The sequence below is a fragment of the Megalops cyprinoides genome, chromosome 12 (genome assembly GCF_013368585.1).
Source record: "Megalops cyprinoides isolate fMegCyp1 chromosome 12, fMegCyp1.pri, whole genome shotgun sequence".
NCBI classification, from domain to species: domain Eukaryota; kingdom Metazoa; phylum Chordata; class Actinopteri; order Elopiformes; family Megalopidae; genus Megalops; species Megalops cyprinoides.
In genome coordinates this window covers 7,929,209-7,953,202 of record NC_050594.1, presented here as the reverse complement: position 1 = coordinate 7,953,202, position 23,994 = coordinate 7,929,209, and the positions used below count along the sequence as shown (strand labels likewise).

Below are 23,994 nucleotides of genomic sequence, written 5' to 3'. Positions count from 1 at the left end.
TCATATTAATACAACGCGTTAAGGCTCGGCTGTTTAAACAACCTATGAAGTGTTCTCAGTTTGCCGATGTTTACGCCACGCACGTGTTACACACGGTATCGGATTTACTTTTTTTCTTAGACTACTGGATAACTCGCGACACCGTGGGCAATTACCAATAGCCTACTATGTACTTGCTTCTCTTTCGTTATCACATTTCTTATTTAGTTAACGTCGGCTTGGTGTTTCGCTACTTAACACCTGCAGAAAACCCCACATAGGTTGCGCATACATAAGTAATCAGTTAATTTGATCGTGTCTTTGTTTCTCGGCATGAAATGTCACCTGCGTTTTCCCATGCATAAATATTTAATCTTACTCTGTACTTTACTGAGGTCGGGGTATCGCTTGCTAAACTCAAGAGAGGGGGATTTCAGTTGAAAGAAAATCGGTTCTTGAAGCCGCAATGCCTTTTATTAATGTCGCTATGTGGAAAAACATCGTAACTTCCGTAAATCACAAAATTGCAACAATCTTGCAGTATATCGTAAACGTCGGTTTGGTCATATTATCTAGTTTTATTATTACTGGTCTTACGCTGCGCGTTCTAGCTTGATGTGGGCGATATACCGGGCGGACCTGAAGAGGAGGCAAAAAGACACACTGGTCTCCTTGTCACAGGAAAACAACACGGTACGTAAAAACATCTAAACCAAAGACGGTGTCTTATGGATCCTTTTAACGGCAAGATAGTTTGCTACATGTAGTAGCGACGGTGGTAAGATGCTATACCTATACAGCTAGACTAATTACTTATAGGGCTGAATTACTGAATGGGCTGATAGCCTGCTAGCACGTTTTTTGCCTCACACTGCTGAACTAGGCTATTGTCGCTAGTATTTGCAAGCTATGTCGCAAACCTGGTATGTCTTAAAACGCAACAAGAGAGCCAGCCCGTAGATAACCTGCAATCTCATGTTGTACATAAGCTTGCTTGCTAGTTAGCTGCAACAGATACTCACAAGCGGTAGTTGGCTAGACTATCAATGTAACTAGCTTGCAAACTAAGCTTCAGTGTGTCAGTAGAAGGGACTGGTTTGCAAAGGGTAACTAGCTAGGAAACTCTGCAGTCCAGGTAGCCATTTAACGATTGCGCTTGACAAAGTCTTTGAATTAGCGAAGAGTCAGTAGCTAGATCTAACTAGTTAGTTGCTAACTGTCTGTCCAAAATTCTCATAGGCGTGTCGTGGAGTCGTTTCTCAGTTGCTTGAAAGAAAATATCTTACCACTAGCCAATTTTTTCCGCTACATTGGCTAACTGATCCAGCCAGCCTATACATCCTTAAATTACCAGTAAGTAAGTACAGTTAAATAAATAGGTACATTTATGTGCAGTGTGGCTGTAAGTTAACGTTGGGTAGCCCAGCATTTGATGCATTTAGCAAGCGAGCTAATGTTACGTCACGTCTTGTTGCTAGAATAGCCAGCTAGGAAGGTTTGTTGAATTAATAGGGGTTTTAGGTTAGTTAGCCGTCCACCATATTTAAATGAATAAATGTTCTATGTTGTTGTTTTACAGGTCGTATGAACTGTCGCCCTGCCAACTAATACGTGACCTTGAGAGAAATTCTGATGCTGGACAGAAGACACAATCTACTTTCCAAGTCGGATATCTTTAGCTATGAAAACATTAGTTGGGAGTCTGTGCTTTAGCGGTTGAAAACGGAGTCCAACGTTCAAAGGTGGGCAGAGCGACAGGCAGGCGGCCAATCAAGGAAAATCCCATGCGGAGGAGGGTGCGCTCAAGAGGGCAATGAAACCCGCACGACTCACCGATGAACTCTGCGGATTGTGCGGGAATGGTGGATACCTATGAGCCGACGAAGCATCTCACACGCACTGGACACGTTTTCACCTCGCATTGTCTAGCATGAGAAGGAGACCCGTTAGTCTCAGACCAGACCGGTTCACTAGTGTGGTGCAGACCTGCTGCAATACGATGGTGCTGGTGTGGCTGTTCCTGTCCGCACTCTATGCAAGTGTATGTGTGGCCATCCACGCGGAGTCGATGGACAGCCACAGCTTGTTCGCGTGCGAGCCCATCACTCTGCGCATGTGCCAGGAGCTGCCCTACAACAGCACCTTCACGCCCAACCTGCTCGATCACTACGACCAGCACACTGCGGCGCTTGCCATGGAGGTAACGTCACCGTGCATGTTTCTACTCGTGTGACTCTGGATGTGAACGCTGGAGTCCGCCCGGTTCAGAAGAGTTAATTTATGCGTATTTTCCATGAGCAGATGAGAAAAGGGGTTTTATGGTTACGAAGGCGCAAGGAGTGTGAACACAACTACCCCTGCTCGTTTCAGTAACCAGACTGGAAGTCCATATTTGCTAGATCAACATATTAGGGTCTCCATGCGTCATTTATTTTGCCAGTTTGCTTAAGATTATTAAGATTATGGAATTCCTGTAAAGAGAAGTAAATAAATTTAAACTAGGCAAGCTAGTTTGCTTACGTGTTAGGCTGAGCACTTGCCCGCAAGTCACACTCAGGTTTAGTGAGATGAGCGTGCAGTATGTCGTCATATACAGATATGACGACATACTACATGAAAAATACAGATGCTTGATACCCCCAGTAAAGAGATGACTCTGTCTGACTAATGTCTAAAGGAGCTATGTGATGCTCTGTGCCCGCAAGCTCAGAGGTGGATGGTCTACAGCTCACAGGGGAGGAGCTACCGTTGAATAGATAAGATGACTAAGCTATGGGTCTTCCCTGTTGAATTTGTGGAATGGTGATGCATGGCACACCTGTGACTAATTGTTTGCCCATCCCTATGCACAAATTCGTCCCTGTCAGATGACGCCGACATATCCTCAGGATATTGATTCTTCATTCCCCTGCACAGCCACAGATGACACTTTCTGACTTACGCTGTACAAACGTAAAATGGTGCGAAACGTGAAGGCATAACATTACAGTATATAATACAGATATAATAATATGATATAATACAGAGCCCTGTAAATCAGCAAAGTGCTTAACAAATAAAAAGTGATACCCGAGTGCTGTTATTTCTATAAATGTGGTGTGAGCTGCAAACTGAGGAGTGATGACTGATAAAGCAGTATCTGGCAGCCCTTAAGTGTTTTGGCTTGTGGACTGGAGACTTATATAAGAGAACAGGGATACATCAGCTACAGCTATATTTAGGATGACTCCCATTGTCTTATGTTACATTTGCTTAGCAGAATCACTTATCCAGAGCAACTGACAGTTTAAAATTTTGACATGTTATCCATTTGGACAGCTGGACTTCTACTGAGGCAAATCGGAGTAAGCACCTTGCCCAGGGGTACAACAACAGAGGCCCACCTGGTAATCAAAGAATGCTTTGGGATACAAGCCCTGCTCCTTCCCACTGCGCCACATGTCCGCCTCATTTAGGATTATTTTAATGTAGGAAAAGAGCAGAGAAGCCACAGACCCCAATGCTACAAAGGTTCTTTGTGTGTGTATTATTAACCACCCGTGCTTCTGCACAACCAAGTGACACACCCTGAGGAAGGCACTGGTTCTCAGATGACCAAGATGGGCCTAAGTTGGGAATGAATCATTGTCTATTTCATGCAGTAGATATACTCAGTAAAATGCAGTACAGAGGGTTGTACACACAGACCAGCCATCCATGTCAGTTACCACCTGTACACCTCTTCTCAGAGAAACACCTCCACTAGAACTTCCAAAAATGTCACTGTGATCTATCTAAGGGTATTTTTCCTTTTTAAGTGTAATGGCAGCTTAGATGAATTTTGCAAAGCTAAAAGCAAGCTGTAGACTACAGGTTGGCGTTCTCTGTGTGGCCTCAAATTGGTAATGTTGCTTTTACAGGTTACATACAGATGCAGATACACTAAGCTTATCCGTATGCTGTTACCTGCTATCTGATAGCGTAGAGGGGGAAGAACAGGCAGAAACATTGTCTGGCGATTGATGTGTCTGACAGGGAGTGTCCGCTGGCAGTGTTGAGAGCCAAATTTGATGTCTGCCAAAAATCCACCCTCTTATCCATTTCTGAGCAGGCATTAAGTAGCGTCTAACAGAAAATCACGCTGTGTTCGGGATAGGACACTAAATTCAAGTTCTGGCACACTGTGGTCTTTAAAAGTCCCATGGGCCTTATCACAAAGTGTAGGGGGTTCCCCAGTGTCCTGGCCGAACGTCCATCTGGCTATTGCAAAATTAGCTAAATAGATTGCTCCCTGTCCACATTAGCTAATATGTGGTGAGTGTTGTGGTGCATATGCCAGATGGGTGCTACACCCTGGCAGTGTTTAGAGCTTTGATATTCATGAAAGGGACTTTATAACTGTAATGGATTATTATTATTATTATTATTATAGTGCCATAGTAGTAATTGTAGCAGTAATGTTTGCTTTTGCTTTGCTTTCATTTTTCACAAGTAATGACGATTGTACAGGAGACAAGTACATATACACACACATACATGCACATTAATATTCAAGGAAGTAAAAACAGATTGTGAACAGGAGTGTATTAAATCATTCTCTGGAACATTCTCTGCTTTTCGTGAACAGTACCGGTAGGGTATCTTTACAGTATTCCAGTGTTTTCCCGGCAGAGAGGATGTTTTCCCGTAGGATACTGAGAGGGTTAGCACAGAAATGCTTCATCCACCTCATAAATAAAGTTCACAATCTAATAGACTGGGTCAGAGAAAAAACAACTTCTGTGAAGTGTTTTAAATGTGCCCCTGAGCTCTTGTATGGAGACGTTTCAGAGAAGGCCCCTCTGGGAATGTGGCTGACAGAGTGTCAGTCTGAAGTGTGGGGACATGGAGGGACAAAAGCAGTTTGGTGACCTCACCGCTAATGCTTTCTGATCAGGGAGAGCTGTGGATGGAGAGAAGGAGGGCAGGCCAGCTCAGTTCACCCAGGGTCTCAGGGGAATGTCCATTACGCTTGGGTGCAATCTTCCAGCCGTTAACCAAAGTGCACATTTCCTTTTTTTATGCTTTTTTTTTTCCCCCCGCATCCCCTTCCCAGAGCTGGCTCTAGGTTTGGGTGTGCTTGCCTGTTTATTGATAATTCATTAGTAAGCTAATGAACTGCAGATCATTTCATCTGTTGGAATGTTGCTTGCTAGGGTGCACAGCCGTGTATCGAAACAGAATGTCTGTGTCTAAACATTATGACAGTAATAAAGATAACACAGCTTGCTGATTAGTTATGTAGATACGAGTATGAGAATATAGATGGTATGCTACCAAGCTACACATTTAATAACAGTTGTTCACACAAATAGCTAGTCGTTACTTTGTAAGCTACGTACGATACAATTGCCAACACAGTAGCTGGTAAATTTATCACCAGCTTAGTGGGGGAAAAATGGAAAAGAACAGCATAGTTAGCTAATTAGTAAGCTAACTCTAGCTGCTAGGGAATCTAAATCGGATGTGTAGATATTGTAGGAGCCAATGTTTTATTCTTATGTGGTGAAGAAATAAAGGGAAAGCTCTTGCCTGATTTTACTAGTTTTGGTATGTTTAACATGCAGGCAAATAAATAGTTGATGTGACATCTTCTCAACAGTAGAAAAGCTAGGGAATGAACAACCCTCCATTCAGAAAGTTTAAATTGCATATTGGGAGAAGGAAGTTGTGGTCATGGCGCCCACACAACAGACTGGCTGTCTCAAAGCCCTGACGGGATGTGAATGAGTAGGTGGCCCAATGTTCATCCCTTGGGAGATTTGCTTTGAATGTCCTGCTCAGTAACTGTTCACTTCCCAGCATGCAGTGCATTCCTTTGTTTATGTACAAAGTGTGTGGTGATTATGGGGTAAAGAGGTTTTTTTTTAGGGGGTCCATTCCCAGATACAGTTTGTAGGTTCTTCTGTGCTGCCAAGTGAATTTCATTGCAAAGTTAGCAGGGGCAAAACCCCTCATTTGGCTACATTCTATGCCCAAAAAACTGTTTTGTACTTAGAGCCGTTATCTTTGTGTGCTGTGACATAATCTGGTCTGTCTGTGTCACCTGGTCTAACTGGTTTGGCTTTCATTTGATTTAAATGCTGCAACTGTCTCACAGAACAGGTTCTCTCTCCTACCTGGCACAGAGGAAACCAGAGAGGCGCTTGGCACGCCATGTGTCAGTCTGTCAGCCGCAGTGGTGTGTAAAAGTGTTGCCTGTCAGCCTGTCTGCCCTTGTTCGTCTGTCCATCTGCCCACGCTGACTCACTGGGGTTCTGATGGCGAGCCAACGGAGGGGGAGGTCTCAGGCTACGTCACACCTTACCCCATTAAGTATCTGCGGACAGCTTTAGGAAGTGTTTAAATCAGCGTATGCGTGCACGCCTGTCAGCCTGCCTGCCCTTGTTTGTCTCTCCGTCCTCACGTGCTGACTCCCCTGTGACCCTCGTGTCCCCCACAGCCCTTCCACCCCATGGTGAACCTGCAGTGCTCCCCGGACCTGCTGTCCTTCCTGTGCGCCCTCCACGCCCCCGTGTGCACAGAGTACGGGCGCGTCTCCCTGCCCTGCCGCCGGCCGTGCCTGCGGGCCCGCCGAGACTGCCAGGGCCTCATGGACATGTTCGGCGTCACCTGGCCGGAGGAGATGGAGTGCAGCAGGTAACCCCGTCACACCGAATCGCACTCCTGACACCTGCCTGGCTTGCTGTCCTTCTGTGCTGTTCATTAGTGTGTTTAGTCAGTTTTTGGTTTTGACTGTGACAGCAGGCTGCAGCCCTACATATGGTAGCATCACTCACCCCTTATAATGAGGAGTAAGCCTGCAGTGCAAATATGTAATGACATTCTGCTGCAAGAGGTTGCACTGTTCAGTTCTTGAACTGTCCAGTTGTTATTTATCTTGCAGTGTATCTGCCTCTTATTAAGCATGCTAACATGGCTCCAAGTATCTCATTCATTTTTCAGGTGTATGAATTTAGATATTGGGGTGATGAGACAAGGAAACTACTCATTCTGGAGGTCCACGTTTGGGAAAATGAGGAGACATCATGCACTTATGAACGTACATTCATGGTACACTGAACATGGTGCACTGAGGAGGATCCACGCACCTACTCTCCCTCTCCACCATGATTGACACCTGTCACATGTTTCTTGCTTGTTTTCCAGGTTCCCGGATTGTGACGAGTCGTACCCACGCGCAGTGGACCTGCTGGACCCGGTCGAACCCACAGACCAGTCATCCATGGCCGTGCAGCGGGACTACGGCTTCTGGTGTCCCCGCGAGCTCAAGATCGAGCCTGACCTCGGCTACTCCTTCCTGGGGGCGCCGGACTGCTCCCCGCCCTGCCCCAACATGTACTTCCGGCGGGACGAGCTCAGCTTCGCCCGCTACTTCATCGGCGCGGTCTCCGTCGTCTGCCTCTCGGCCACCCTCTTCACCTTCCTCACCTTCCTCATCGACGTCACCCGCTTCCGCTACCCGGAGCGGCCCATCGTCTTCTACGCCGTCTGCTACATGATGGTCTCACTGGTCTTCCTCCTGGGCTTCCTGCTGGAGGACCGCGTGGCCTGCAACTCGGCCACCCCCGGCCGCCAGCGGGCCTCCACCGTCACCCAGGGCTCCCACAACAAGGCATGCACCCTGCTCTTCATGGTGCTCTACTTCTTCACCATGGCCGGCAGCGTCTGGTGGGTGGTCCTCACCGTCACCTGGTTCCTGGCCGCCGTGCCCAAGTGGGGGAGCGAGGCCATCGAGAAGAAGGCCCCGCTCTTCCACGCCAGCGCCTGGGGCGTTCCCGGCACGCTCACCGTGGCCCTGCTGGCCACCAACAAGGTGGAGGGCGACAACGTGAGTGGGGTGTGCTTCGTGGGGCTGTACGACGTGGGCGCGTTGCGCTGGTTCGTCCTGGCGCCGCTCTGCCTGGACGTACTGGTGGGCTCCTCGCTGCTGCTGGCGGGGGTGGCCTCGCTCAACCGCATGCGTATGGAGGTGCCGCTGGAGAAGGAGAACCAGGACAAGCTGGTGAAGTTCATGATCCGCATCGGGGTGTTCTCCGCCCTCTACCTGGCGCCCCTGCTGGTGGTCATCGGGTGTTACTTCTACGAGCAGAGTTACAGGGCCCTGTGGGAGACCGTCTGGGTGCAGGAGCACTGCCGAGAGCACCACATCCCCTGCCCCTATAAGGTACGGCCCGCCGCCCTGACCGCTGCTCCTCTTCCTCCTGAACCGCCATCTTCCTCCTCCTCATCCTCCTCGGCTTTTGCTTTCTCATTAGCACTGATTGTAGTGGGGTATTTTTACAGTCAGTCAAAGAGGTAGTGGTTGATTGCATTATACATTCAAAATTCAGCCAAATTGCCTTTTGGAAACCAGGGATTTACCACCGAAGGCAAAAGATTGGCTACTCATTTATTCCCAAATAATGCAAAATATTATTTATAGTATTATTTGAATAATACAAACATTATTTGATTTGTAACCTTCTGCAACATTTTTTCACTTGAAATTTGCTTAAGATCAGTCAAGCATCCCTCGCACACATTAAAACATGAACACTGTTTGAGCAGGAAGTCATGGCATGGCAGCCCACTCTCCCTACTAACCAGCTGACTTCATTTCTTTTTTTTCTTCTAATTCAAGCTTCTCAGCTGGTAGCCATCTCCATAAACTCCCAGTCTTTGAACCGAGGGCTGCTAATGCCTCTGGGTTTAATTATTAAGCACCTGCCGTGTGTGTTTGTGCACGACTGCATGTGTAGATCCTCTCTTGCTGCACCCCCCCCCTCTCCGCTTCATCTCGGGGCATGTTAAGTCACGCAACAGCGACTGCTTTGTGAAACAGCCTCTCATGCGATCTAGTGTATGAAGAGTGTGCCTGATTCAGGTTAGTACAGAGGTGTTACAGTTAGAGCAGTTCCACAGTGGAATGGCCCCGCACATGAAAAAAGTATTTTTTAATGTTTCCAGACACTCTCAGATGTATATTTGCAAGCTGTTATTTTAGCTTGCTTTTATCATATGTTACATGTTATTGTCAATGTAATGGCTGCAGAACAACAAAACTATTTATCAGTGCATCTTAAATATCCTTTACAGTGTGAGCTGTGTGCTAAAGTAATTACTCCCTCTTCATTGATCAGTGCCTGTGTGGATGTATGCATTCGCATGTATTGACATGACCCTAATCTATGATACACAACATGAAAATTAAATCCTGCTTGGCAACATGCCCTCTTAAAGTAGTAATGTTTTTATACTTGTCTAGTGACCTAGCTGCTTGGTAGCTAGCAGGTATACCTAATGTCATGTTATGCTATTGTCATTTAGCCATCCACGCATATATACAGCTCGCTTCTGCAGCGCTGTTGGCTCTTAACAATATTTGAATTGAAAATTTCTAGCAAGTTTTCATCAATGACAAACAGGCACAAGAACATTTTTCGTTTAAACTGGAATCATCTTCAGTGTTCTTTCCTCATGCTACAGCACGTATCTGTCAGTGAATTAAGCGCAACTTAACCTCCCAATGAGATCACAGTCACCAGTAAATCCTCTGCTCTCTAAACATGTCAGTAGATCTTATGCTCTTTAAAGGTTCCCAAGTTTTCCTTTTTTAATTGAAACTGGTAGTGATTTGGAAGCAGTAATTTAAAGTAAAACATAAGCTACTGAATATTCATTCAAAACTAAATATACAAGAATAGGAATTATTCAGAATTTCTGAGTGGGCTTAGTTAACAGTACAGTTTCATTAAAGCAAGTGTCCACAGTTCCTGCACTCCAGTTGTGCTGTTAGCATACAAGGCAAATGCCATTGATTTATGCATGGTTGTTTTGGAAGCAGTTTTTTGCATAACGTTGGACACCCTGTGCAGCTAAATTTTTGGAAATCTGATGTTTTTGTTACTACTGATTTAAGGAACAGTCCCATTGTTCTTTACAAATTTACATCAAATGTATTAGTTGCAGACCTCAAAAATCAGTCTTTTAAAAATATGTTACTGTAATTTAGAGTGTTTACCCATTTCTCAGCAGAACATAATTCATATATATTTTGGGTTTAAAAATGTCTTTGATGTCTCAGTCTTTTAGGATTATGCTCCTTCTGTTTATAATAGTCCGCCACATCTGCATTAATGTTTGAATGACTTACCAAGTGTTTGTTATTTTTAGTGAAGTTATCCTATCCTTAACTTTTAGCTTTTAGAAATGTGTAAGACGGTCAGAGACTTTCACATACAGTACCAGTCAAAAGTTTGGACACATCTCATAGAAGGGTTTTATTTTATTTTTAGTATTTTCCACATTTTAGAATAATAGTGAATATATCGAAAGTATAAAATAACAAATAGAATTATGCAATGACCAAAGTCAAAACTATCTTATATTAAAATATCAAGACTATCTTATATTTTAGATTCTTCAAAGTAGCTAAAAATATTTTTTTTAATTAAAAACATATTTTTATAAAAGAAATTCATACACAGTCATCACCTTCACTATTTGTATTTGTCTAAGAAACAAATTTCAAACATTTAAGCATGAGTCTTTAGATCAAGCTTTTGTCCACCTTTTGACTGGTACTGTATGACACCTGCCTGTAGTGACTCAGAGATGGGGCATAATTAAAGTGAGCATCAATGAAAGACATGTGCACGCATCATCACCATGTGACGTGTTCTCTGAGAGCACAGTCAGTTAGTAGGCAAAGCAGCTCTTTGAATGAGGTGTCAGAAGTGAGAACTCCACAGGGCTTTGCATTAAGAGGGAGTGGGTCACATTCCTGCTGCAGCTGCCATCCGACTTAAAAAAAAAAGGGCCACAAAGAATCAGTTGTGTTAGGGATGGGTAAAAATTTAGATGGCATTAGAGAATCATGAGACTGGACAGCTGTGATTGGTGATGATGGAGGTCAGAGCTTTGTGTGTGTGTGTGTGTGTGTGTGTGTATGACAGAGAGAGAGAGATGTGGTGTGTGTGTGTGTGTGTGTATGACAGAGCGAGAGAGAGACAGAGAGAGAGAGATGTGGTGTGTGTGTGTGTGTGTGTGTGTATGACAGACAGAGAGAGAGAGAGAGATGTGGTGTGTGTGTGTGTGTGTGTGTGTGTGTATGACAGAGAGAGAGAGATGTGGTGTGTGTGTGTGTGTGTGTATGACAAACAGAGAGAGAGAGAGAGAGATGTGGTGTGTGTGTGTGTGTGCGTGTGTGTGTGTGTGTGTGTATGACAGAGAGAGAGAGAGAGAGAGAGATGTGGTGTGTGTGTGTGTCTGAATCTTCCCTCCTGGTCAGAATCTGTGTCATGCCCTGGCTGCTGAGGCCAGGAATTCCAGCAGGGCTGCTGTGTCATCCCTTTCTTGCTCAGATCCTCCTTTTAGTCTTCCATCTTCAACAGAGGGGCATGTGTGACATATAGAATGTGGCTACTAATCAGAGCTGCCAGGTCAAATACAGCCTTTATACCTGTACTTCTGAATTTTTTCAGTAAATAACAAGCTAAATATAAACCAGTGTCTTAGCAAACTGTAATGTAATTAAGTTACCCTAATTAAAGGTGCATGATATGCATAATCTCAGTGTAATATTGGGGGCAGAGAAGGCTCTGTAGCTCATGCCATGTTAGGTTTTTGGCCAGCGTGAGATGGGGCGGTCACTGCAGCCGAGGTAGGCAGAGAGGGCGAGGATAGCGACGCAGACATTTCATGTGCCTCACTGTGTGTGTGTGTGCGCGTGTGTGTGTGTGTGTGTGTGTGTGTGTGCGCGTGCGTGTGTGTGTGTGTGTGTGTGTGTGTGTGTGTGTGTGTGTGTGTGTGTGTGTGCGCGTGTGTGCGCGTGTGTGCGCGTGTGTGTGTGTGTGTGTGTGTGTGTGTGTGTGTGTGTGTGTGTGTGTGTGTGTGTGTGTGTGTGTGTGTGTGGAGCAGAGGGCTGGACGGTCTGAGAGCAGTGGACCACACAGTCTGGGAAGCTGAGACACACACAAGCCTGGGGCTACACTGGACAGAACAATGAGAGTGGAGAGGGAGAGAGAGCGAGGGAGGGAGGGAGAGCGAGGGAGGGAGGGAGAGCGAGGGAGTGAGGGAGGGAGGGAGGGAGAGAGAGAGGCAGGTGGAGTAAGGGACAGGAGGAGCAGAAGGGAGTGATCAGATGTTACCAGACTGCGGCTGTTAACCCTAGATGGGGGTGTCTTAATGAAATGACAAAATCACACAATTAGAGGATTCTGTAAGACAATTCACTGTAGTAAATATGCATTGCATATGCATGCAAATATGCTACCTGTTCGTCAGGTGGGACTGTACTTAAATTTTTACATCCGGACATAACTTGCCATTCAAGGGTCCACCAAGGGTCCATAAGCAGTTCACTGTCCCACCCCCAGCGCACCCCTCACTCCAGCCTTCTCTGTGGGACAGGTGGAACAGACAAGGCGGCCAGACTTGGTGCTCTTCATCATGAAGTACCTGATGGCACTAGTGATGGGTGTCCCGTCTGTCTTCTGGGTTGGCAGTAGGAAGACCTGCTTCGAGTGGGCCGGCTTTTTCCAGGGCCGTCGGTGCAAAGGGTGAGGCTTACCTCCTTGGTTAACTTTTCATTTCTTAACTTTTTTTGCCCTCATCCCTTTTCCCTCAAAAGCAGTTAACTTTAGCATTTAGCATTGTGGTGATTAGGAAGACTCTTGCAAGGCCTATGTAAGTTCAGCTATCAGACTTAGCATCAGCATCGTCTTTATTTTATCTGGGTGGTGGTGCTAAGATTATTTTCTGCACATGTGTTTTTTTTAACTCTCAGTAGTTAATCCACCTTGTCCTTCCATCTCTCTGGACCCCATGGTCCTTCGTTTGCCATCCCCTCAGCTTTCTTGCTGTCTCTCCCTTTCCTCCTCCACCCCTCCCTTAACCAGAAAACCGAAGGGGCAATTGGTGAAACTCTGGAAAATGTTTCCCTGACCTCCCAGGAAAGGGTGTTCAAGAGACCCTGAGAAAACTGCAAAAGGAAACAGTGTAACATAAACACGTAAAAGCCTGTGAATGAAAATGTGCATCAGTTTACTGTTAAGTCAGGAGACTGGTGAGTGTCAGGTGGCCGGAAGAAGCGCTGTTGGCTGGTTGCAGTGAGCTATGGGTGGGAGCCTCCCACCCCTCAATGGCCAAAGGAGGGGCGTTGGGGTTTGTGCATCTAACGCCCCAGGTTAACAGGGTGGCACCTGGGAACTAAATGCCCCCCCCATCCCCCCCCAGGAGCACGGTGCACGAGAGCAGGCAGGAGCTGCAGGAGCCGGACTTCACCCAGCTGCTGCTGCGCGACCCCAACACGCCCGTCACCCGCCAGTCGCGAGGCACCTCCACACAGGGCACCTCCACCCGCGCCTCCTCCACGCAGCTGGCCGTGCTGGGCAGCCACGGCAGCCGGCCCAGCAGCCCCCACAGCAGGGTCAGCAGTCGCCACGGCAGCGCGCACAGCCGGATCAGCAGTCGCCACGGCAGCGCGCACAGCAGGATCAGCAGTCGCCACGGCAGCGCGCACAGCCGGATCAGCAGTCGCCATGGCAGCGTGCACCGCCCTCACGAGGGCAGGTGAGAGCTGGGGAACGCATATGCACTGTGAGAAAATAGTGACTGTAGAAAATACCCAGAGACAAGGCATCTTAACCTAGGATTATGCCCTTACATAGATTCTTAAATGTGAAATGTTTCAGTTGCATAGCAGATCCTCTTATCTGGAGGGATATACATAGCTTATGATTTTTACATGTTATCCTGTTGCTCATTTAACATGGCTGGATACACTTCTGTTCTCTTCTGTTGGAAGTTGCTCTGGATAAGAGTGTCTGCTAAATGAATGTAATGTAATTTAGTGTTACCCATTTATACAGCAGGATGTTTACTGATGTGATTCAGGTTCCTTGCCCAAGGGTACAACAGCAGTGGTCCACTAGGGAATTGAACTGGCAATGTTTGTGCTACAAGCCCTTATCCTGTCGACTACACCACGTTGCTACCATAGCAAGAAAGAGAGCCACTGTTACAGAAGTAAAAGAAATAATTTATTGAGCGCAGACAAAACAGAGGGAGAGAAAACTAGACCCTCAAAACTGAATACCGTGATGTGAGTGCTGAAAAAGGTCAAGAAACACATGTGGAACCACCAGATATCTTTGAGCTGAGAGCATACATGAGGAGTCGTGTGGGGTTTGCCCTTTATTCAGCAGCTTCCCCCTACCATGCTGGTCTGTCCAAGAACCAATCACCTCAAAGTGATAGTTTCAAGACATCCAATCATCTGTAACATTCACATATCTGTTCACTGTCTCCAGCCAATCACAGTGAGATGTTTACCTTTGACTGTGACTGTGGGCGGCACAGCTGGATTTCAGGAATACAGTGTGCAAGGTGTGAACTAGCAGCGTTTGGTGCGCTGTATTAATCGGAGGGATGAGCGGGGAGGATGCGTTCAGGCGTGTGTTTGTTTGTTTCACGGCCAACAGAACGGGAGTGCTAGATTAAATATTACATCATGTGCAGATGCTGATATTATTTCAGACTGATAAAGACCCGAACCTTTCACATTGTGTGCCCTCCTGTCGTAACAGGTACACCCCCTGCAGCTACCGGGAGGTGGAGGAACACCTGTCCTACGGGAACGCGCCACACCTCGACGACCTATCACGGCACAGCAGCACGCACCGCCTGGACAGCCAATCACACCACAGCAGCACCCGGGACGCGAGCGACACGCCGCCCCCTCAAACTGCCCACGGCTCCGGCATGAGCTGTGTCCTCGAGGAGGATGGGGGCAGTGCCTGAAGTCTGGGGCCAGTCCCGACCCAAGAGGCTGGGATTGGACGGAACCTGAAGGATGACTAACTCTGATTGGCTAGAGATAAAAGGGGGGGGGGGGGGGACTGCTCCCGAGTGTCTCAGCTGCTCCCGAGTGTCTCAGCTGTTAAGGTGCTTGCTTGAGCCAGAATTTGATCCTAGCTGTGTCATCAGCCAATGGTGACCACGGCAGCGGAACAAATTGGCTTCGTTCTGCCGGGGATAGGGGTGGGCGTGGCAGGGGTTGCCCGTCTCCCCGCTCTCAGGCACCCTGTGACTCATCTGACCCCTGCGGGCTGCCTGTGTGGCATCAGTGCATCTGGATCCATCCTCTAAAAGGCACTTAGGTCACTGCAGTGCACTAGGAAACCTGCAGGCTGAGAAACAGTCACTTTGGCATAAATGTGTTGGAGGATTGTAGTCACTATGCCCAGCACTCCTTTATGAGTACAGTGGTCACAGTGAGAGTCGACCATGTCCAACTGGCAATTCCAAGAAAGCGGGGGATATAAAAGGGGGGAAAAATCATTAAAAGAGGGAGTTTTTATTTATTTTACAAGTCAAGCACAGTTACAGTAAACATGGTTTCACATTCTGATGAGTCTGTCACCCTGTACCTGAGCACACTCGTTCTGAACTGGAATGATCATGAGGACTGTAAGGTTTGGACCGTGTTAGACTCATGCTGTCAAATGCAAAAAAATGAACTGACCTGAAGATGAATTGTGGGTGCTGTGGCAGACCCTGACCCACCATTCTGCGTAAATGTAGTGTGTCGTATTGAGTTTGCAGTCTGCAGTAATTTGTAGTGACATGAGGAGGGCGCTGTCATCTCTGGACTCAGTGCTGGAACCCAGGGGAGCACGGAGACACGTACCAGGCTCATGACCAAAGGCGCCTTTTTGCCACATGCACAACACTAGGGACCCCGCTGCCTGTGATCTGTAATCTGTGTTCATTCCACAAAGGAGTGAGTTTAGCCTGTGACACAGCTAGGAAAATGCCTTTATGCCAGCCCAGATAAAGTGGATGGACCTTCTGGTCACCATTCACATCGGAGACTTTACTCTTCCAATAAGCCATCTCTGTACTGGTGTGGTACCTTTCAGACTGCATCATGGGAAGCCATCTGTGACCAGATCTTGGAACAGGACATGTGATAACTTTTTATGCACACTCAGTCCGTATCTGAGGCCTGATATGTTCAAAAAGAGGCCGCTGATATATTTCTAGTGATATTTGTAGTTCATTATGTTGAGAAAACAAAATGGCTAACAGCTTGTTTATAACAAACGCTCGCTAGTGAGGCTGGTTGAAGATGGCTTAAAAACAGTTTTACTCTGCTGTGTAAAAGGATGTTACTGTAACTCATGGCCTTCGGCAGAAAGGGCCCTGAAAGAAGTGTTCACAAGATGAAAGGAAAAAAGAGTTTGTGCATCACTAGAGGGAAAGGGAGTCTTGGATCATGGACTCAGAAATGATTTAGCCATACCAGGAAATAATAGTAATTACAGCCATTCTTTTCAGTTTTTTTTTTAAGCAAAGGTGAATACTCTTTTTCAAATTGGTGTGTTCTATCTCCCAATGCATCTTTACTTCTTCCTGTCATCCTTGTAACTACTTTCCCTACTCTGCATTAGCATTTAAATAGGCACACAATAAGCATTCAGAACCTCCACAGAGTCACATTCAGAAATACATGCAAAATAAAACTAAAATAAGTGTATTTTACCAGTCTTCCTGGAGCCATAGTCATGGAGAAGTAGGAGCCCTCAGTTGTAGGATACTCTCTAGCTTTCTGGCACTGCAGAAAGAAAGGTGTACTCTGTCATATACTGTATATTCACTTCCACCTCTGTCTTTAGCCTACCTCAGTCCTGCCTCCAGGTACCTCTTACCTGCCCTCCTCAGGTAATCAAAGTTCCTGTATGTGTGTAAACACTGTAGATGACCTTAAACTCTCTGCTAACAGGTGCAACAGCTTTAACAATGGTGCTTGTTCTTAGTGATGTTCCTTAAATATTTCCTGTGATTATCTTATGCAAAACATGTTATCGTAGGCTGAAAGTGTTTCACAGTGTTTTGTCCATCATAGGTTGCAATGAAAATAAGATGTGCAGTTACACAAACTGCACATTTTCTGAAACTGCGAATCAAGACTGTGTTTTACAAGAATGCTTGTCGATTTCATCCACCAGAGGTTTCATCGGGCCAATGGAGCAAGCCATAAAATGATAAGATGCATTTACTGAGACATACTGACAGTGTATGTACCATTGCTTTGAATTGCTCTGAGCTTAAAAAAGTTTATAGAAGAATATGAAAAGTAACCTGAATGTCAGTTTCATTTGGAAACAAACTTTTGATGAAACCAAAGATGGGGGACGATCACAAACGCTTGGGAAAATAGTGAATTGAAAAGTTGACATAAGTGCCACCTTGTGGTTAGAAGATGAGATTGCAGGCTGGCAACGGAAAACCATCAACCACACAGAAAAACGGTCTGTTGATTCGAAATTGAGGGAAAATATGCCTGAGATGCATTTTATTTCATTAATTTATTTTTAACAATTGTGTCTGCACTGCTTAAATGAGATGTGAAGCTGTTCTTCAGAGGTGAACAGCAGTGTGGTCTAGCGGCAAGGAGCACACCAGATAACCTCTCCCGCAGGGGCAGTGTGAGGAAGTATCCAGCTGTATGAATAGGTAACGTAAAATCGTAAACTGGGTAAGATGATAAAAAAAAAATGCTTTAGGCTTGTGGATGGTGAATGTGCTTGGCAGCGGCCTATCTTTGAATCGCCAAAGCAGAGTTAACCTGAAATTCCTGATGTCTTCCCGCTGCATTTAGTGTTCAGTCGTAGTTTGTAAAGAAGAGTTTCAGAGTTTTAAGAGTGTGCTTTACTGTGTCAAATGTGTGTAATGTAAGGTATTTGTAAGTTCTTCAATAAAAAAGATGCACCACAGTAAAAGAGTCATGAACTGATTTCGTTTATAATAATAATAATTTCAGACGCTCATACATTTTATCACTCATTAATTTCAACTTGATTATGTGCTGGCCCCGGAGATGGCTACTGACAGTTATCAGACACCATCATCTGTGGAGACATACTATTAAATCTGTATAATTTAATACTGGTTTACTACCGGAGAGAAATTATATTGAAACAGCTAAGTAGGCTACACATTCAGTAAACACTCAGATTAGCTAACCAGCATGGCTGTCGGTGGCTGAATGATATTTTTTTTACCCTTGTGTGGCATTAACTTAAACTGTTGTGCATAATTTCTAATGTTAGCAGCCATCTCTCTCCTGTAGTTATGTCTTTCACCATGTAGTTCTGTGGTTATAACAATGGCTGAACACTCTGGTGTTGCAGCATTGCGCGAAGGCGTAGATTAAAATCTCACGTCGAGCATTATAGTAGCCGAACCTGGCTACCATAAAAGTGACAAAAACCACATGATCGCTGAGGGCTAAGAGTTCATTGAAAGTTTTTAATGCGTTGTAAAGACATCGTTTTTCGTTGATTCATGAAAGTTCGTAAAAGGTAGAGAGTGTTGCATCGTTTCTCGCCAAGTCGATGCACTAGACATTCTTTGGGGTCAGGCGTGATCCGCCTATAGGTAAGACCTAAACTTTCAAGAGTTGCCTGCTACACAGACTGATCGAGCTGACAGTTCGCTGAAAGTTGTAATGCTTTTGCTGGGGCCATGTTCGCTGCAAGCTACTCACGTTCATGTCAGGATGGCCGAGCGGTCTAAGGCGCTGCGTTCAGGTCGCAGTCTCCCCTGGAGGCGTGGGTTCGAATCCCACTTCTGACACGTCGCTTTTAAGACTTCTCTTTCTACTCCTGCAACTATTGTGTTTCTGACATCTGGCGATGAAAAGCTGCAGTGGACGACGGCTGTGTATCTTCGCAGGTAGTCGTGGCCGAGTGGTTAAGGCGATGGACTAGAAATCCATTGGGGTCTCCCCGCGCAGGTTCGAATCCTGCCGACTACGGACGTTTTTATACGAATAACTTAGCTAAGAGTTCGTTGGAAGGTATAAGTCAGGGTTGGCCAAAGTTATTTCATCAGGTGCCGTATTAGATCTTGTGAAAATACCCGAGGGCCAGCTCCTTGTGTTTTTAGACACGGACTGAAACAAATCCTCCCCCCTAGTATGGCCCTTCAGACTCTGAAGGTCAGGTAATTCTTCAGTAATGTTCATGTCATCATCAACTCCCCTCAAAAAGATAAGTAGCTGGAAAAGTAGCCTACTCCGTTTTCCATCTCTCTTGAAAGCGGCGGCCCTCGCTATCAACTTTGTGCTTCTTTGCAGCCATAGTGAATGACCGGTTGGTTATAAAGTCAGTAGCCTATGAGTTTGTTATTAAAAGCGATGTGTCAGAAGTGGGATTCGAACCCACGCCTCCAGGGGAGACTGCGACCTGAACGCAGCGCCTTAGACCGCTCGGCCATCCTGACATGAACGAGTAGTGAGCAGTAGCGAACACGGCCGCAGAAAAAATGATTACAGCTTTCAATGGACTCTTGGCCCAACAGTGTGTAGCGGGCAGAACCCAAGAGTTCAGGTCTTACCTTCTGTCGAGGAGAACTCTGATCACACCCGCTGTGGTTGTTGGAGACGCTACACATGTACACATGTAATGGTGTCTGATAACTGACGTCTCCATTTCTGAAGTGTGTATTAACATCATACAAGATCAAGCATCTCTTCCAGCAGGGTTTTTGCAGTGAGAGATAAAATAAAGAGAGATTATTATTGCAGGTCTACAAAGAGAGAGTCGTAACGAAGTCGTAACTCAATTAGTGTGTAGCAGGCAGTTCTCAAGAGTTCAGATCTTACCTGTGATAAAACCCCGCCAGCAATGCCCCCTCCCTCCCTTACTGTCGAAGAGAACTCTGATCACACCCGCTGTGGTTGTTGGAGACTGACACGGTTGCGCTTCCTCTATAAACGTTAGTGAATCAACGAAACACGATGCCTTTACAGAATCTTTGAAGGAAACCGCTAAATCCAAAGCGAGAAGTGTTTGTGTGTTTTCCAAGAGAAACTGAGACAAGTGGATCATGGCCGACCCAAATGGATTTAGAGCCCATGGCCTTTGAGGCGAAGACTGTTGCATTATCTACGTCAACGAACGTGAATAATCAACGCCTTAAAGCTTTCAACGAATTCTTTAAGTTCGTTTAGAACAAACTGTAGTAGTATAAAAACGTCCGTAGTCGGCAGGATTCGAACCTGCGCGGGGAGACCCCAATGGATTTCTAGTCCATCGCCTTAACCACTCGGCCACGACTACCTACGAAGATACACAGCCGTCGTCCACTGCAGCTTTTCATCGCCAGATGTCAGAAACACAATAGTTGCAGGAGTAGAAAGAGAAGTCTTAAAAGCGATGTGTCAGAAGCGGGATTCGAACCCACGCCTCCAGGGGAGACTGCGACCTGAACGCAGCGCCTTAGACCGCTCGGCCATCCTGACATGAACGTGAGTAGCTTGCAGCGAACATGGCCCCAGCAAAAGCATTACAACTTTCAGCGAACTGTCAGCTCGATCAGTCTGTGTAGCAGGCAACTCTTGAAAGTTTAGGTCTTACCTATAGGCGGATCACGCCTGACCCCAAAGAATGTCTAGTGCATCGACTTGGCGAGAAACGATGCAACACTCTCTACCTTTTACGAACTTTCATGAATCAACGAAAAACGATGTCTTTGCAACGCCTTAAAAGCTTTCAACGAACTCTTAGCCCTTAGCGATCAACGTAGTAGCAGGAATAATATGGAGCGCCGTAGTCGGCAGGATTCGAACCTGCGCGAGGAGACCCCAATGGATTTCTAGTCCATCGCCTTAACCACTCGGCCACGACTACCTGCGATGACATAGAACTGTGTTTATCAACAGCCACCACCCTGTAGCCCCCTGCCGCTGACCCAGTGGTTTGAAACAGTTCATGCAAATGTTGATGACTTGGCAGGGTACCTCGTCACCCTCAACCGTACAATCACTGCTCTATCAAACTCTGAAACAACAGAGATATTGAGATTGTACTCCTGTCTGGATCCCATCGACCAGTCCCCAACCAAGTATTCCCTCAAATGTAAGAAAAAGACCTTGCCAGGGCCATGGAGAGCTTCTCGGAAGCGCAGTGGCTCTGCACCTGGCCAGCAAGCATCTGAAAGGTATCTTATGCATGTAATATAACTACGACATTTATGCATGGGTGTTTATAAAGGTGTGTATGGGTGTAAATGTAATATTTATATATAGGGGGCTGGAGCACTGACAACACTGCCATGATCACTGCTAAAACCGTGCTGAAAGAGACGCTTGATCTTGTATGCTGTTAATACACACCTCGGAAATGGAGACGTCAGTTATCAGACACCATTATACACTGAGACATATTATTAAATTGTATAAATTTAATACTGGCTTCCTACCAGAGAGAAATTATATCGAAACAGCTAAATACACATTCAGAAACATTCAGTTTGGCTACACGCTGTCGGGCTAAGAGTCCATTGAAAGCTGTAATCGATTTTGCTGCGGCCGTGTTCACTGCACAAAAATGACTCGTTCACGTCAGGATGGCCGAGCGGTCTAAGGCGCTGCGTTCAGGTCGCAGTCTCCCCTGGAGGCGTGGGTTCGAATCCCACTTCTGACACATCGCTTTTCACGTCGCTGTCTCTTTGTAGACCTGCAACAATATTAATTTCGTTTCTACACCCCGCGGTGAACATGTGATGACCAGTACAAGGCAGTAGGCAATGGCACTAGCTAGCTATGTTAGTGTTATAATTGTCATTAGAATTGACAGAAACTATGCTTCACTTCTTTAGACTAACCAGCTAGCTAGAAATAATACAAAAGAGGGTGCTTTTGTACATAATGAATGTCTGATAATAAATGACATTAAAACAAATGTTTTCATAAATATTGAGATCCATTGCATCTTTCTTTTTTACAATGAGACCGAATGCTGTACCATTAATGATAATTTGTATGATATGTAAATTTCAGCAACAAAGGGAACTGGATACTTTGCTTTCATCATCTATTAAAAAATAACACAAATGTTGATTATGGTTAATCTTCAATTGTCAATGAGTCCAACATTGCTTTACAACTACTTCCAATGCCCAATGGCTACCTGGGTCCTTTTTACAGAAAAATGAAAACATAATTCAAGGGGGGGGGGGGGGGGTGTCCATGTTTGTCGTAAGACTTTTAAGCGAGGGTAAATTCAACAGGACATGGTGATCAAGGAACAAAATCCTGTATCACAACTTTATTTCTTTCAAGATTTTCTTCTCTTTCACTTTTGCATCTTTTTGACACAAGACTAACACATACAGTAAGCCTCTTGCACCTTGTGATGTGTTTCTCATGAGCCTGTGGTTCCAGCTGCTTCTGGATACTGAAATATGTACAGTCAAATGGAACACTGCAGTAACTCCACAAAACAGATTAGTTGCATATTTATTGTTCATTGATATAGTTATTTTCTAGTAGGAACAATACTGAAATAAACACATTTAAAAAATGTTTTCAGAAACAAAAAGAGTAACAAAGGCATATATAATGTATACTACATTTTAATTACAGAACAGTCTACTCTCCAAAAAAGGCACTAAATTCTGAAATAGGAGATATAAGACTTTACCATTTCATAATGATACAACAATGATTTATTGAATCTTATACTTTTCTTTTTGTTATTTATTTACATATTGAACAAGGACAGTTGACGGGGACAAGCTCTGAACCCTGGGAGATCAAAGGCAAAGCACTCCCACAGGGGAAGGGGTCAGAGGTCAGAGGTCAGGCTCACGGAATATACTGATTTCTACGTATATTCTAAAATGTAGTTCTGCATTCACACATGAGGTCCCCTTTGTTGCAATTTTACCTGCATGACTAAATTTCACACGATGACTACAGACATTTGAGGGGGAAGAGATTCATCTAATCACAGCTCTTCGGAAACACCATCATCATTTATTCACTAAAGATTTTTTATACATATACAAAGAATATACTAGCATTTTGGTGAAAAAAGGGAAATGATTTTCCTCTACTCCATGTGCTAAAAAGAGACTATATGCTTTCTCCAATGCTACATAGACACCAATGCAAACGTGAATAGTGGTATCAGTGGAGATGGTGTATGTACTTGCGTATTTTGTAAATGGCAACCTGACATTAAAGGGAGCCTGAACATAAATCGTAAGATCCTCATGCTAAATGTTTGTGGTGGATTTTAGTCACTATATAGTCCAGAAGAACACAGTAAAACATTTCCTCCCAGCACCAAGGCTAGTACACAGTTAACAGGCCGTAAGTAACCTGTGATCTGTCCTGTCTGCCAGCGAAAGCCAAAACCCTTGCAAGGGTAAGCTAAAGACAACAAGGCACAAATTTTCAAACACTTGATATTCACTGACTATGGATGTTTGAATATGAGTGCTGCCCAGCTGTTAAAGGTCATGTGCTTTCAAACTTCCTGTTCTACTACATTTTCTGGCTAAAATGGAGTTGATATGAGCTGGACTGCAATGTTTACTAGTGAAGTGATCTGATACTGAGAACAACACACAAGACTGACGCACACACATTTATGGATCAAGTAACAAGCTCAGTGAAAATCAATGAAGAAATGCTGTATTTGTATAAATCTTGAGGGGGTGCTTTGCCTTTATGAATGATCACAGTTAAAGCACACACAAGCGGACATCTTTCAAAATATCTTACATTGAAATGAATAACAAAACAGCACCATAGGAAAAATGACAATATGCAACTCAAAAACAAAACAAAAGTTTCAAAATCAAAACAAAGCATTTAAGAAAAAAAAGCATATTATTTAATTCTATACATTTCTGCTTGGCAGAACTTTACACAGGTAAAACCAAAGTTAAAATATTACAAATACATTTCATCTGGATAATTTTCAGAACAGTATTTTTAGTTCATACGATACACATTAGATACAGAACCGAACGCCAGGTTAGTTGATAGCAGCGCTTTGAAGATTTCCAAGCTTTGAAGCAGCAGAAATGATTTACCAGTCAGCTTAACTGTCATTCGATAGATAGTACTTTACAATAAAAATGGTTATTTCACATCAAAAGCAGCATCCTAAGAGCCAGGAGATTACAGCTTAAGGGGGTAATAGCCATAATAGC

At 45.0% G+C, this 23,994-nt stretch overlaps 1 protein-coding gene and 7 non-coding genes across 8 annotated transcripts; 4 read left to right on the top strand and 4 right to left on the bottom strand.

Moving 5' to 3' along the window:
* Positions 1–1,858: 1,858 nt before the first annotated feature.
* On the top strand, positions 1,859–14,781 carry LOC118786914 (frizzled-3-like). Its single transcript, XM_036542270.1, has 7 exons — positions 1,859–2,179; positions 6,440–6,636; positions 7,147–8,164; positions 12,391–12,539; positions 13,219–13,386; positions 13,480–13,551; positions 14,568–14,781. Exons 1-7 carry the CDS (start codon positions 1,910–1,912, stop codon positions 14,779–14,781), a joined length of 2,088 nt encoding a protein of 695 aa, XP_036398163.1. The 5' UTR covers positions 1,859–1,909.
* Positions 14,782–18,538: 3,757 nt separating this feature from the next.
* trnal-cag lies at positions 18,539–18,621 on the top strand. The gene has a single exon. It is a non-coding gene; the product is annotated as a tRNA-Leu (tRNA).
* A 99-nt stretch (positions 18,622–18,720) lies between these two features.
* Positions 18,721–18,802, top strand: trnas-aga. The gene has a single exon. It is a non-coding gene; the product is annotated as a tRNA-Ser (tRNA).
* A 384-nt stretch (positions 18,803–19,186) lies between these two features.
* On the bottom strand, positions 19,187–19,269 carry trnal-cag. Its single transcript has one exon. It is a non-coding gene; the product is annotated as a tRNA-Leu (tRNA).
* A 757-nt stretch (positions 19,270–20,026) lies between these two features.
* trnas-aga lies at positions 20,027–20,108 on the bottom strand. The gene has a single exon. It is a non-coding gene; the product is annotated as a tRNA-Ser (tRNA).
* A 99-nt stretch (positions 20,109–20,207) lies between these two features.
* On the bottom strand, positions 20,208–20,290 carry trnal-cag. The gene has a single exon. It is a non-coding gene; the product is annotated as a tRNA-Leu (tRNA).
* A 306-nt stretch (positions 20,291–20,596) lies between these two features.
* Positions 20,597–20,678, bottom strand: trnas-aga. The gene has a single exon. It is a non-coding gene; the product is annotated as a tRNA-Ser (tRNA).
* A 712-nt stretch (positions 20,679–21,390) lies between these two features.
* On the top strand, positions 21,391–21,473 carry trnal-cag. Its single transcript has one exon. It is a non-coding gene; the product is annotated as a tRNA-Leu (tRNA).
* The last annotated feature ends 2,521 nt before the right edge of the window (positions 21,474–23,994 follow it).